This window comes from Anticarsia gemmatalis, chromosome 22 (genome assembly GCF_050436995.1).
Source record: "Anticarsia gemmatalis isolate Benzon Research Colony breed Stoneville strain chromosome 22, ilAntGemm2 primary, whole genome shotgun sequence".
Lineage (NCBI taxonomy): Eukaryota > Metazoa > Arthropoda > Insecta > Lepidoptera > Erebidae > Anticarsia > Anticarsia gemmatalis.
The window spans coordinates 4,328,321-4,341,737 of NC_134766.1; the positions used below are offsets into that span (position 1 = coordinate 4,328,321).

Below are 13,417 nucleotides of genomic sequence, written 5' to 3' on the forward strand. Positions count from 1 at the left end.
AAAAATAGGGCACCTTCAATTTTTATTATGTTTAACAAATTAATTATGATTTTTTTGTAATTTTCAATGCTAAGACAGTTGGGTCGATTTAGATAGGCAGGGTTATAGATTTTACTTGGGAAAGGTCAAAAGTTGTGTTCATTGAAAACTTTGACAACATATTAAACGATTTTTATTGAAAAATAAACAGTTTTCCATTTGCTACACAAGTGCACGTAGATTAAAATGGGTGATAGAAATGTGTGTCAAAATTCTCTAATAAATAATAATAAATATCTTACCCTATCGTATAGAGAGAAAACTCTTTCTATATCATCCTTCGTTAGTTTCGTAGCTCCCTGTGAACATAAATAATTTATAAGCATACATAAATCGTATATTTTTAATATTCTAATTTTGTGGCAGCTGGTAGTTTCTCCGTTTTAATTGAAGCATTTTAGTCAAGTACATAAAGAAAAAGATTCAAAATATATCAGAAATAATTTTAAAAATACATAAAAATTGCTTAAGGTAAGGACATTTCAATTTTTTTTAAGTCATATAAATATTATTGAAATAAGAATTATTATAATACTATGTTTTATTAATCAAATATGTGTTTAAATTATTGTAGACATTATTTTTACATTTTAGTTTATCGCATTGTACGGTAGTCCCATGTTGGGCGCTAACAATGTTTAATATAAATAAATATTTTTAATTCAACCAAAAGTACATCGAAAATCTGCAACTTAATTAACTAATTAGCCACCATCATACACGTTTTTATTTAACAAAGCCATTTAATTAAGACTTAACGAACTAAAAACTCTAGAATGTACAAAGTTGTGCAACTTATATTGTACAAGACTTGAACTTTTTCTATTAAAGCTATAAAAAGTGTCATCTAAACTCTATGCTATTTCTAGAAAATATTGTGCAATCTATAAACTTTACATTGTAGACTAATTTATTCCCCTAATTTTTATCCTGTCTCACTAGTAAAAGTCGTGTGGGCCCTGATTAGTAATACAGTGTTTTGTCTTTTTCACTCATATTCAGTTTCAAAATTGATTGAAAGCGACAGAACACTGTTTAACTAATCAGAGCTTTCAAAACTTTTATAAGTAAGCCAGTAAGTGTATAGTATTAGTTGAAATTTGAATTTAACGGACTTTTAAAATAAAATATCGTACTACCCTCAAAAAAGAATCGTAAGCAAAATCTGTGAGGACTCACCTCGATGCCCTCCTATGAGTGCGGAGTGCAGACACAAGCGTTAGTGTTAGGATAGACAGACAGACAGGCAAACAAATAATAGGTAATGTGCTAGAAATTAGACTGTCAGTAGTAATTTAGACTGTATACTCTTTGAAATTGAGTGGGATATTGTTTGACACAATTTGGTAGTTATTACGATTGAATGTGAATGTTTTGATAGCAGGGTAACTTGTAAAGATGTTTTTAAATTTTGCAATAATGTAGGGTAAAGGCGCTTTTACATAGCTTTTCAATTAAAGTTGGGAAACAAACAAAATTTTGCATAAAATAAATCTCGAAAACAGGTTTTTGGACAAACAGTGCCGTTAAAAAAAAATTGAGGAGATAATGGCCAACATTTTGACCCACCTATCAATGTAAGACTGATTTTAATCTCTCCTCCAAAAGTATTTTTATAGTAAGTTATTGATTTCGATATGTTCATTCTTATTAGTATATCGGCTCATAAATTTCTCTGAATGCAAAAGCGTCTTCCAATATTTGATAAAATAATGGTTTTAATGTATGTAATATTGCAAAATACATATAATGATTTTACAACAGTATGTCCGTGTATAGTATGCACTATGATAATGTCCATGTGTGATTTCAACCAATCGGGATCTATTGCAGTTATTCATTTGTTTCATAGAAGCAGAACAAAAAGGAAAGGAAGTAGTGATATATCTTGCGTAATAATAATAATAAATATTCGCACAAAATTAGATATTTTAAATAAAAAATGTCTATTATGAAAAATTGTGTTTAATGCAGACTATGGACACAGTAGTAAATAAACTGGAAATCATTAAATCTGTTAAAAATTATTAACCTTAGAAGTAATTCCCTGAAGGCAATATAATTTTAAATTTTTTTTATGGGCCGTATATCACAGCTTATCACAACAGCGCCCACCAAACTTGTTTAAAAAGTGCAGGATTAAAAGGCCCTGCATTAAAAACTACTCAAAGTTTCACAAGCTCACTTAAGTATATGGAACATTTATTATGTACTTGATACATAGACGCGACAGTAGAATATAAAGCTTTCCAGTTTACTTACTCAAAAGACTGAGACGTAACATGCAAGCAGTTGATAAAGCATTAACACTGGCTGCAGCCTTGTCTATGAAAACGAATGAAAAAAGTGAAAATGTGCGGCATAAGCATGAAATTTATATCTAATACCTTACACATTCGTTCAACAGCCAACTAGTCCCAAGTTTTTTGTAATTTTATGAGACTTGCGCTTCGATTTCGAGCGACTTCATAGTTATAGATCACGGGTTCCCAACCTTTTCTTAGTCCGGGACCACTTTTATATTATTCTTGTTAGCAGGGACCACAATGTAAGTATATTAAAAATAAAGTGTCAGATTATTCCTGAAAATTTAAAGTTTAAAGTCACTCGCGGACCATATATTGACTTGACGGACCACAGGTTGGGAGCCACTGATCTAGATAATAGAAAGAAAATCCAGCATTAAGTTTTGCGCACCCTGATACTAAGTTCTTAAGAAAATTCTGCAAGTATGCTAATGCGGATCAAAATTCCGTAACAATCCCAGTTTAGATGTTTGCGACACCTATATTTCTCCATACGAGAACATATCGAAGGAACAATTGCACTGTTGGTCTGTTGAACGAATGTGCAAAGTCAAAATGTGTTATATTACCACAAGACGAATACCTAGAGATGTGAAAAATGCACAGTTATTTATAGTTATTGATATTATGTCTGTATTTATGATTAATAATATTTACATATACATAGATATATTTATGATTTTAATATGTATTTTAGACAATGTTTAGACAGATAATTTTGTTAAATTTCTAAGACTGTGTTAATAAACGTCTAGTCAAAAGGTTTCCACAAGTCCTGAATGAAAATCTACTTTTTTGAGAACATTAGATACCTATGCTTTAATTTGACCAAATACTCCGATTTTATTATAGTTAGATACAATCAGCTTGATTTCATTTCAAATATTTTTTTATCGTTTAGGAAATTGACGTCAAGCATTTGAAAATCTTAAAAAAAAATCCTATATTTTTTCTATTTGTTTATTAACACAGTCTATAAGTCCCAAGTTTGACATAAACAACATGGAGGTTGTTGCAAATATGGCGGTTGGCGGGAAATGAAGTGTCACTCACCTTGAACACTTGTCTGCAAAGGAAGTTCTCTTTGACGGGCAGCAGTCTGCAAACACGCAAACGTTTTTAAAAACTAATATTGCTATATTTTTGTTATTTGTATATAGGTTCCGGCTAAGAAAATAAAAGTTCCTAGTATTATTGAATTAAAAATACAATACGATAACTATTACAAAAAGCTAATTAATAAAAATCACTGTATGTAACTACTCTCAATTCTTTAATGAACCAGGGAACAAATTAGCCGTACGTAAATATTTCTAAAAATAAGGATCGATTTTTTTTTATTTTAATCTAAAACTGAATGTAAGGTCTCTAGTTACAACAATCTTGATTTAAAAAAGAAATTATTACACATAGGTAGCCTTCTAAAGGTTGAAAATGTAACTCGATTAATATTTCATATGTTTCGGGTCAATTTGTCTCGTATTTTAAACGTGCGCAAATAATAGGCAGTACGTGTGTTGATGTCAACTTATTTAACATTTTCACCGTACACGATCAATAACGAATCTCCCAATTTAATCCACAGCGGCGCCGTGCGGGGTTAATTAAATTTATTTAAAACTCGGACACAAAATTCGCCGAATAACGATTAAATTTTAATCAAATATGATTGCGATACCTGATACTCTCAAATGTAATATTAAAGTTTATTTTTAAAACGATACGTAGCGCTCTCCATTTGCTAAATTAAATAATTAAAATTCTAGAGATAGATACCTAGTGCATAGATAATATTGCGGCCTAAATGTTTTTCGATTCTGATTAGAACTTTCGACTTGATACTTACTTTGCCATTTCAGAAAGTTGTAATCTGCCGTCTTTATTGGAGTCAAAAACTTGGAGCTGTAAACAAAAATATTTTATTTTATATACTTATTATTTGTTCTTTAATATGCAGCCAGGAGTTTGTGTGATACAAACTCCTGGCTGCATATTAAAGAACAAAAAGTAAAGATGAAATTATATAAACATTGTCGATTTCAATCTGTGTCTGTAATATTTACATTGTTATGAGTCCAACAATGAGGTTTCATTTCAATTTTCTTGCGTCTGAAATCATTTACTGGCAAAAACTCCGAAAAAAATATTTGATGCCATTAAGTTTTACTTTTTACATTTCTTTTTTAAATTAATTAATGACATCTTGTGTTTTTTTTCGTGAAATTATAACCAGTATTACGAGAAGTATTATGTAAGACCTATATCGGGGGAAAAAGAAAAGATTAACTGTTGAAATTAATAATTCTTGTATGTGATTAATAAAAAAAATTGTAGCTTATTATTTTTTTACTATAAACATTTCATATATTGTTGCCTAGCATGACTCACCTTTTAAAATCAGTTATAAGTATGAATTGCGATAGTAACATTATAAATAGATACCTCGCAATCATTTTACAAATTAATTAATCATTCATAATACTTAATCTGTATGGCCTGATGTTTTCTGAGGAAATGATAAATTTATAATGCTATTAATGTGTTTACCTCACAATCAGTGAAAAGATAATCGTGTAAATAAATCGGACCGGGGAAAATATAGAAACTGGAAAAACCGATAAGACGGATAGTATATTGGCTAATTTACCCCCGGTTTCTGAGTACATTTAACGGTAGTTTATCAATTTAATAGAGTTTTTTTTTAACTTTTTTTATATGAGTTTTGACACTGTTGAATAGATAAACTACTGCTAAATGTACCTCAGAAACCGGGGGTTAGTGGGACGGGACGAACCTGTGTAAAACCTTCCACTGAATTTACTAGTACTGACTTTGTTTTGTTCCAAAATAAATAATTTTTGACATAACATCTCGCTACCTAGAATTCCGAATTTGCGTAAATGGGTACCAATTTTTTTTCTTTGTTAAACAAATTGATATTACAACTATAATTTGTACAACAGGTTGGATATAATTTATGTATTGTATGAAAATTATGCTTATGATTACCATGGTGTCTGTGTATTCAATGAGTTTATCTTCTGATACGTCGTTTATCTTCTTCGCTTCTTTTAGAAGATCTCGGAGGAAATTCTGTAAGAGAAATAATAATAAAATAACTATCTTATATCATAATGTTCTCGAAAATCGTGCCGTATTCAGCACAATTAGCGGATTCATGGATAGAGACCCGCTGCTTACAACTTTTCTCCCCAAAAAAGAATTTATCAGTATTAAGCAAACCAAGTCAATCAAAACTTCTGGGGTCCGGCTTATTTTACAAGATATTTGGTGGAAGAATAAGACCAATCGTCAGATTCAAGCTCGTCTTAATCTTATCCTGTAATCATCATTATGTGTGCTGTTCCGTTTACCTTCAGTTCATCAGCCTCGATGTATCCACTGCCATCTGTATCGTATTCCCGCCATATCTGAAACAAATATAATAATATTCTCTTTGATTTTATTCGAGAGGTACATTTGTATAATATCAACTTAAATTTATTGTGCAACACAAAATCCGGCCCACAAAATAGCGTGTAGATTTCATTAATTTCTGTCATATTTTTTGTATGAAATAAAAAGAACTTAGATGGAAGTATCGTGATCTGAACTTTACTAAGTACTTTAGTTGTTAAATTGATTCTGTTTTCGATTATAACGAATAAAATCATATAACTTTCTAGACGTGACCTTAAACCTCAAAGATATTGTGCAGGCGGCGCCAAAACTAGTAAAATAAAACCAACTTTTTATTAGCACGCTCACTATTCTTCTATTATTCTTCGTAGAATTTTTCACGAATTTTATTTATTTTTCTAATAAAACGGATAGTATAGAAAACTAAATTAGTTTTAATACTGTATCCACTGCACAGTTTCCGATTTTCCGATTTTTATCAAAGGACCTCATTCCGGAAAGAGAGATTTGGACAGCAGTGGATGTGGTTAATCTAATGAAAATTATTCGATATAAATACTCACAACTTCTTTTAAAATGTTCAACTTCTTTGTAATACTTCCATTAACCACTACTTCTTTTAAAAAACCACAAGTTTTTTCCACCTACAATTTTGGACACGATTATAATGATTATCGTATTATATTACAACCAATGGAACTTATCATATACATCTTTGATTTATAACACTAAAATAGTCATAAATAGCAGCAAATCAAAGGAAATAATCCCCTAAGCCCACTTAATAAATACTAAACTTCCTAACATCTTATTTCTGGATAAAATATATTTAGAAATAACTTTCTTGAGCCTTATTAAGAGTTCTTACATAGTTCTAGGTCAGTTATAAGATATATTAATAAGTTTATATGGATAGTCTAACAACTTATCAGAGAGTCTTGCAAGATTTGGATCCTTAGTGACCTATTGTGTTATGCAGCTGACGGTGGCCTGTTTGATACATTTATTTTTCTGTTAGAAATAAGAAAAGTATTTATTATCATCTAGATAAACCGTGCATGTCAAGCTTTTGGCTGTATAACAGCAATATCTTTATTTATATAATTCTTCTGTAAGTGTGTATGACACTGAACTTCTCTTAAACGACTGGACCGATATTGATGAAATTTTTTGTGTGTCTTCAAGGGGATCTGAGAATGGTTTAGAGTCACAATTTTGTCCGCTGGACAATGTTTTTTTGTTTAATTTTTATGGCAAAACAACGTTTGCCGGGTAAGCTAGTTTCATATATATTTCATCATCAGGTTACTGCTTTCCTCTAAACACAAGATAATTTACAATTCCAACCAGTTGTACCTGAGATTAGCGCGTCTAAAACAAACAAGCTCATCAGCTTTATGTTATTATAGTAAGTAAATATTTCTGTTTTTGTAGACTAACCTTCATAAATTCCACGCTGGACTCCAGTGGGTTATCGAATCGGAAGAGCAGCAGAAAGTTTTCCTCCATCGGAAGTAGCTGTGCCAACTGTAGAAAAAAACATTACTGTAAAAAGGTATTATAACTTTGAGTAATAAAAACAATAGTAAAATTGACTAACATTAATACATACATAAATCACGCCTGTTATATGTAATATCCTTATGTGTAGGTAAATGTGTATAAAATACAGCCATGTTTTTACTATAATAACAATGTTTGAGGGCTTGACATTAAAAATGTACTACCAAAATAGTTCTTACGGAGCCCGGTAGAGGCGCTAAACAGGTTTCCGTGTAAAATTTCTCGATAGCTAGCCGGTTGACGGCAGTCGATAGTATTAGAAAATCGAGCTAATTGGGCACTTTAACAAACTCCAGTATTTTAAAAACCAAGCTCTAATTATAAATTACAAAAAAATAATACCGCTTAGACCGACTCGTCTCGGAAATCGAACCTGAAAACTCGTGTTTAGCAGTGGTACATACTACCGCTGAGTCCAAAAAGGTTTTTTTTTTTTTTTTTTTTTTTTTTTTTTTTTTTTTTTTTTTTAAAAGACAACTCCCGCACTAAGAATTGCTCTTGTGTCGCGGGGACTTTTACAAACATACAAACAACGGACACAAAGCACAACCAGACCCGAAGCAATTATTTGTGGATCGCACAAATAATTGCTCCGTGTGGGAATCGAACCCACGACCTCCCGTTGCAGTGGTATCGGCGTGGCGACCTAAACCACTGCGCCACGGAGGCAGTCAAGGAGGTTTACAATAAAAGTGTCATATAAATTACCTCTCTTATGTCAATCTTGCCGTCTTGGTTGTCATCATAGGCCTCCATGAAGCAAGCCTTCAGTTCCACTAGCATTTCATCTGACACCGCCTGCGAACAACGAACAATATAACTTTATTAAAAGGCACTTTAAAACAGGAATTATAAGTATTTTAGAGAGTATTATAAGATTTATTTCGTTCTTAAAGTATTAAAGAAATAGACATGTTTTTTTTTCTTGGAATTTGCGAATATTATCATAGTTTATCTCGGAATTAAGAACGATTATATAATACTAGCTGACCCGCGCAACTTTGCTTGCGTCACATAAATTTACCCCGTTTTTGTAACATTTTTCACTGGTACGCTGCTCCTATTGGTCGTAGCGTGATGATATATAGCCTAAAGCCTTCCTCGATAAATGGGCTATCTAACACTGAAAGAATTTTTCAAATCAGGCCAGTGGTTCCTGAGATTAGCGCGTTCAAACAAACAAACAAACAAACTCTTCAGCTTTATAATATTATATAGTACTAGCTGACCCGCGCAACTTCGCTTGCGTCACTTAAGAGAGACTGGATCAAAAATTTCCCCGTTTTTGTAACATTTTTCGTTACTACTCTGCTCCTAATGGCCGTAGCGTGATGTTATATAGCCTATAGCCTTCCTCAATAAATGGGCTAACTAACACTGAAAGAATTTTTCAAATCGGACCAGTAGTTCCTGAGATTAGCGCGTTCAAACAAACAAACAAACAAACAAACTCTTCAGCTTTATAATATTAGTATAGATACATGTATAATAAATATCGAAAAGTTTTTATTGTGTCGGGTTTGAACTGCCGACAACTTGCATATGAGGTGCAAGCTTAAACCACTTGACTATCATGGCTCTATACTATACTGGGTTTCTGCAAGATAACTTTAAATGATGTAAATCTTAACGTTTTTTTAATTGGAATAGTTGATTCGATTATAAAATGTGTTTAGTGTGACTGCTTTTAATTCAAGAGTACCCAGGCGTCATCAGGAGTCATATTCCTTGTGACCTTATATCCTATCTGGTTATTAAATTCTATGTGAGCAATCCCGCAGCTAAAACTAAATTATTGTACGCAGAAATGGCTGCCGATTTACGTAGTTTCGATATTAATTTGCGTACAATTGTATTGTTCAGGAATTTGTTCGGTTTCAGTACTGCAATATGCTAACGGGGTTAGCCACAAATGAAACGAAATGTAGTTTAGCCGTCTTTATTATCTTCCGACATATTATATTAATAATAAAGATAATTGTACTGTATTTCACAGTGCCCAAATCGTTTTTAAGATTTGTTAAATAAAATTTCTGATTCTATTTATCACGCTGCGCTACGAACTACGGCATTAAAGTTATCCCCGTAAAAAGGAGTGGAACTGTGTGGCGAAAACAGTCTATTTACTAGCTAATACATACGTATATACATAGAATTACGCCTTCTTCCCATAGGGGTAGGTAGAGACTAGAGAACGTTACTTGGTACGATCCTTGCAAACTTCCCAAGCTTAATTAACATTAACATCCATACATTTTATTATACAGGACCACCGATTACGAATACCACGCACCTGATCTTTTTGCAAGATATCACTGATATAATCTGTGTATGCTTTTTTATGGCAGTCTATATTAAAGTCTACAGATAAAAAAGCTAATAATATAGTTTTTATAAGCTCTATATTCCCATAACACCAACCGCAACATACTAGAATAAAAAGTCTATCTAAATTCTAGATCTTATACAAATATAGGTTTCGTTTCCGCAAAGTTTCCGCGTCGGGCAGCCATTGTTACCCGCCCGTTTCAATGGGAAGCAATTTGAAAGTTGCGAGTATTCTCTCTGGTTTTCGAATTAAATTCGGAATTCACGTTTTGAAATATGAGTCCGCCATATTTGTGGGATGATGTCTGGCTGAATAACTTTTGTGCTTTTGCCAGATGGACATAGATACGAGATTTGAATTTATAATTTATTATTTCTGGCCATAATGGTCGGGAAATCTGCAATAGTATTCTGAATTTCTGATATTGGATTTCATTTCACAATTCACAGCCTTATGTTAACGGTTGGCATGCGTTGTTATTATAATTGTATAGGTATTTAAATATCTGCGTAGTTTTTTTATGTTATGTAGGCTAATAAGCCGAAGCCTTGAAAAAAAAAACAATTCTGTCTTCAGGTGCAAATGGATCCGTGAATCATTTTCGCGCTTTTATCATGACATTATGAGACTGCGTAAACCGAAAACTTACGCTGTTTTTTCAAAAAATCCAGCCTTAATGCTTGACAATATACCAACGAGTCACAGATATTTTAATTAAAAAAACTCTAGTAAATATTTATCTCTTTGTACTTTTTATTTACGCTGGAACAAGCTGTGAATGAAAAACTAACAGTTTAATATCGGGAGTGCGAGGTCCCATAACATTTTAAATGGCGGCTGAAGCGAGTTAAAAAAATGTTATATTGACAAATTTCATGATATCAGATCAATTTTCTTTATGAATGTGTAGCGAAAATGTTAAGGTGATTGGCTTAACACTGTCTTTGCATCGGTTGTTATCAGTTCGATTCATGAGCGGGATAATAAATTGTGTGAGTCATAATTGATATGTTTCGATAATATGACTAATTTGTGAGATTTGACATCATTAAACCTAAGATTTATCTTTTAATGCGCTTTACCTTTTCATAAATAAAACATGACCACATCCGTTACAGCCTGATTTAGCAAAATATATTTAGTTAATCTTTCTTTTCACGTTTGTCTACAACAAACTAAAACAAAATACAAATTACCTACTGAAAATCTGAGCGCGCATTCAATTTCACGTAACATAAAGCAACAATATTGAGAAATTGAGATCGATTGAACATCGTCTGCGCGAAACGTAATTGACAATCGTGTCACCACGTTACTAACGTTATTCACTGATCGGCGTTTTCTCTCTCGCTCCAACGCACACAGGACTGCATAGCTCTGTCTCGTTCTGTCTGGCCGACGTTGCCATCCCGCCGCGCATGCAGCGTCAATGGCCGTCAGTTTCGCAATCAATTTCGGATTGAAATAACGCGAACGCTCTTCAATAATAACTATTTGTATTTAATTTTCAATAACAAACATATTAAAGCAATGTTTCGCGCGTTTTCTAGCCGAATTCAATATCAAAGTTGATCGCTACAATCGTAATAAAAGATGGCTTCCGATAGTGATGTGAAAATCCAATCGGGTTTGGAAATAGCCGAACGCGAATTCGTTTTACATCTTATTTCGCTTTATCGAGATAATCCCGTGCTCTGGGACGCGAGTAACGAACATTATACGAATAAATTTCGAAGAATTGTCGCTTTGAAACGAATTTGCGACGCGTTAAAGTCATATAGACCGAATTATACTATAGAAGAGTTGAAGAAAAAGCTTAATATTCTACGAACTAACTTTAATAAGGAGAGAAATAAGATTGAAGCGAGAAAAACTATGTCGCCTGAAGAAGAGCCCGAACCAATTTTATGGTATTACAATGAAATGGCGTTTTTAATTGGTCAAGAAGTGCACGCGAAAAGGAATACGAGTATTGTGGTAAGAAATGATAAATAAATTTCATTCTATAATATTCAAACTAAGGACTAATAAATACTTACATAGCTAATTCTTAGTAACATGAATGTTATTGACGTTATTAAAATTTTCTGAATAAGCATTAAATTTTACTAGTGTCGAACTGAATATGTTCAGAGATACGACGTTATTTTAGCGCGTGCTAAAATAAGATTTGAACTTCTCACAGTTAAAAATTACAAAACGTTGGAGATCTATTTTATTGTTGTAAGCTTATGTAACAAAAATCCTTACCGTTACCTATTTGCCTGTTAAATTACTTACCCACAGTTTCTAAGGTACATTCAGCTGTAATTTATCTATTCAACAGCGTTTAAACTAATATAAGACAACGCTATTGAATAGATAAACTACCGTTAAATGTACCTCATAAACCGGGCATTAGTAGGAGTTACGTTAAAATATTTTGTTGATATTTTTTTTATAAAATGTTTGTACATTTTTCAGAACAACGAGTCAAATCAAACAAAAATTCTGCGCAACTTGAAACGTAAGAAGATCAGCATTGTGTCGACTAAATCGTTAAGTTCTAAAGAACCTGGCAATGAGGAGGATATCCAGGCAAAATGCTGGGCTATGAAGCTGAGGAAGCTGGCTCCAGACCAGCGACTGTTTGCCGAGAAGATTATAAACGATACGTTGTTTGAAGCCGAGCTGGGAACTCTGACCAGACATGGAGCTACCTTCAATGCGGCTCCTGCTGTGTGGAGCCATTTCACCACGGAGGCACATTCACCGGGATGAGAGCTTTGTGCGGTTTAAATAATTTTTAGGTTATTTAAATCTAATAGCTATTTAAATATACATAAAAATATATGAAGTTATGAACGACTTATAAAGAGTTTTGTTTTTTTTCACTCCTTAGCGAAATGAAAAAGAGAAAACTATATTATAGTAGTTTCTTAACTAAGACAGGTTTATAGTGTGTTTATGAATAAGAGGGTTAGTGTTTTAAATTGTTTCCTATATTAAGTATTGTTGTGTCCTATGGTCATTATTCTTTTTTAATTTTTATTTTGTATTACTAGATAATATAATTTAGTTAAATTATCTTTTTTACTTGTCAATATTCTTGTGCAAATAATAAATAGTTGAGACGTTTAAAACAAAGGTTTGTCCTATGTTAAAAATTGTAAATAAATAAAATAGTAAGCTAAAACTGTTTCCTCTCTCGTAAATAATTTATGTGTTCAAGTAAATAAAAAATATAAGTGGACTGAAATATTGTGTTCAAGAGATTTATTAATGCATGTCATAAATAGTTTGGTGGCACATATCATTGGCCTGCCTTTTCCCATAGGAAGTAAGAGGAAACTATATCGCCAATTAAGTTTCAAGAGAGATAAAGTGGGGTTCGATGTCCTGGTTATTAAATGGTGTAAAAGTGGTGTGTAATGTTAGGATTGCTTTTGTAACAGTTAGTAAGCAAGGTACCGGGTTCGAATCTTATTCATCAAAATAATAATGTAGGTAAGTATTGTTTATAGTAAAAATTAATTGTTTACAAATAGTAAGTATGGGATATTATCTAATCTTCATGAAGAATACTTGAAATCTAAAAATAAAAGCGCTTCAAGTTTTATACATAATCTATCTACACACAGCAAATGATTGATTGAACAACACAGCACAACAATTCACGAATCAATTCTACGCATTTGTCTTTGTCGCACTAATGGTAGTGACATAGCACTGTCCTTCTCGCACGCGCGAGGTTGCCGTTCCGCGTACCGCACGCTCACTC

At 32.5% G+C, this 13,417-nt stretch overlaps 2 protein-coding genes across 3 annotated transcripts in view; one reads left to right on the forward strand and one right to left on the reverse strand.

Annotated features, from left to right (window-relative positions):
* Positions 1-13,417, reverse strand: part of Cbp53E (Calbindin 53E) — a 95,239-nt gene that overhangs the window by 5,158 nt on the left and 76,664 nt on the right. Inside the window, exons 4-11 of one of the 2 annotated variants that reach the window (XM_076129437.1) lie at positions 8,037-8,126; positions 7,206-7,292; positions 5,720-5,776; positions 5,355-5,438; positions 4,192-4,247; positions 3,399-3,444; positions 1,219-1,230; positions 282-338 (exon numbers count right to left, since the gene is read on the reverse strand). In XM_076129437.1, the coding sequence (XP_075985552.1) occupies positions 282-338; positions 1,219-1,230; positions 3,399-3,444; positions 4,192-4,247; positions 5,355-5,438; positions 5,720-5,776; positions 7,206-7,292; positions 8,037-8,126 (489 nt within the window). The remainder of the gene's footprint in view (positions 1-281; positions 339-1,218; positions 1,231-3,398; positions 3,445-4,191; positions 4,248-5,354; positions 5,439-5,719; positions 5,777-7,205; positions 7,293-8,036; positions 8,127-13,417) is intronic. The other variant, XM_076129438.1, reaches the window with a different exon arrangement.
* On the forward strand, positions 11,115-12,499 carry LOC142982861 (uncharacterized). The gene is made up of 2 exons (XM_076129561.1): positions 11,115-11,634; positions 12,121-12,499. The coding sequence occupies exons 1-2, from the start codon at positions 11,251-11,253 to the stop codon at positions 12,415-12,417; spliced, it is 681 nt and encodes a 226-aa protein (XP_075985676.1). The 5' UTR covers positions 11,115-11,250; the 3' UTR covers positions 12,418-12,499.

What these genes read in the sequence shown, in the direction of transcription:
- LOC142982861 (XM_076129561.1), top strand. Translation starts at nt 11,251, where the DNA reads ATGGCTTCCGATAGTGATGTGAAAATCCAATCGGGTTTGGAAATAGCC. An exon ending in AAAGGAATACGAGTATTGTG is followed by an intron (nt 11,635 to 12,120) that starts GTAAGAAATGAT and finishes TACATTTTTCAG; the next exon opens with AACAACGAGTCAAATCAAAC.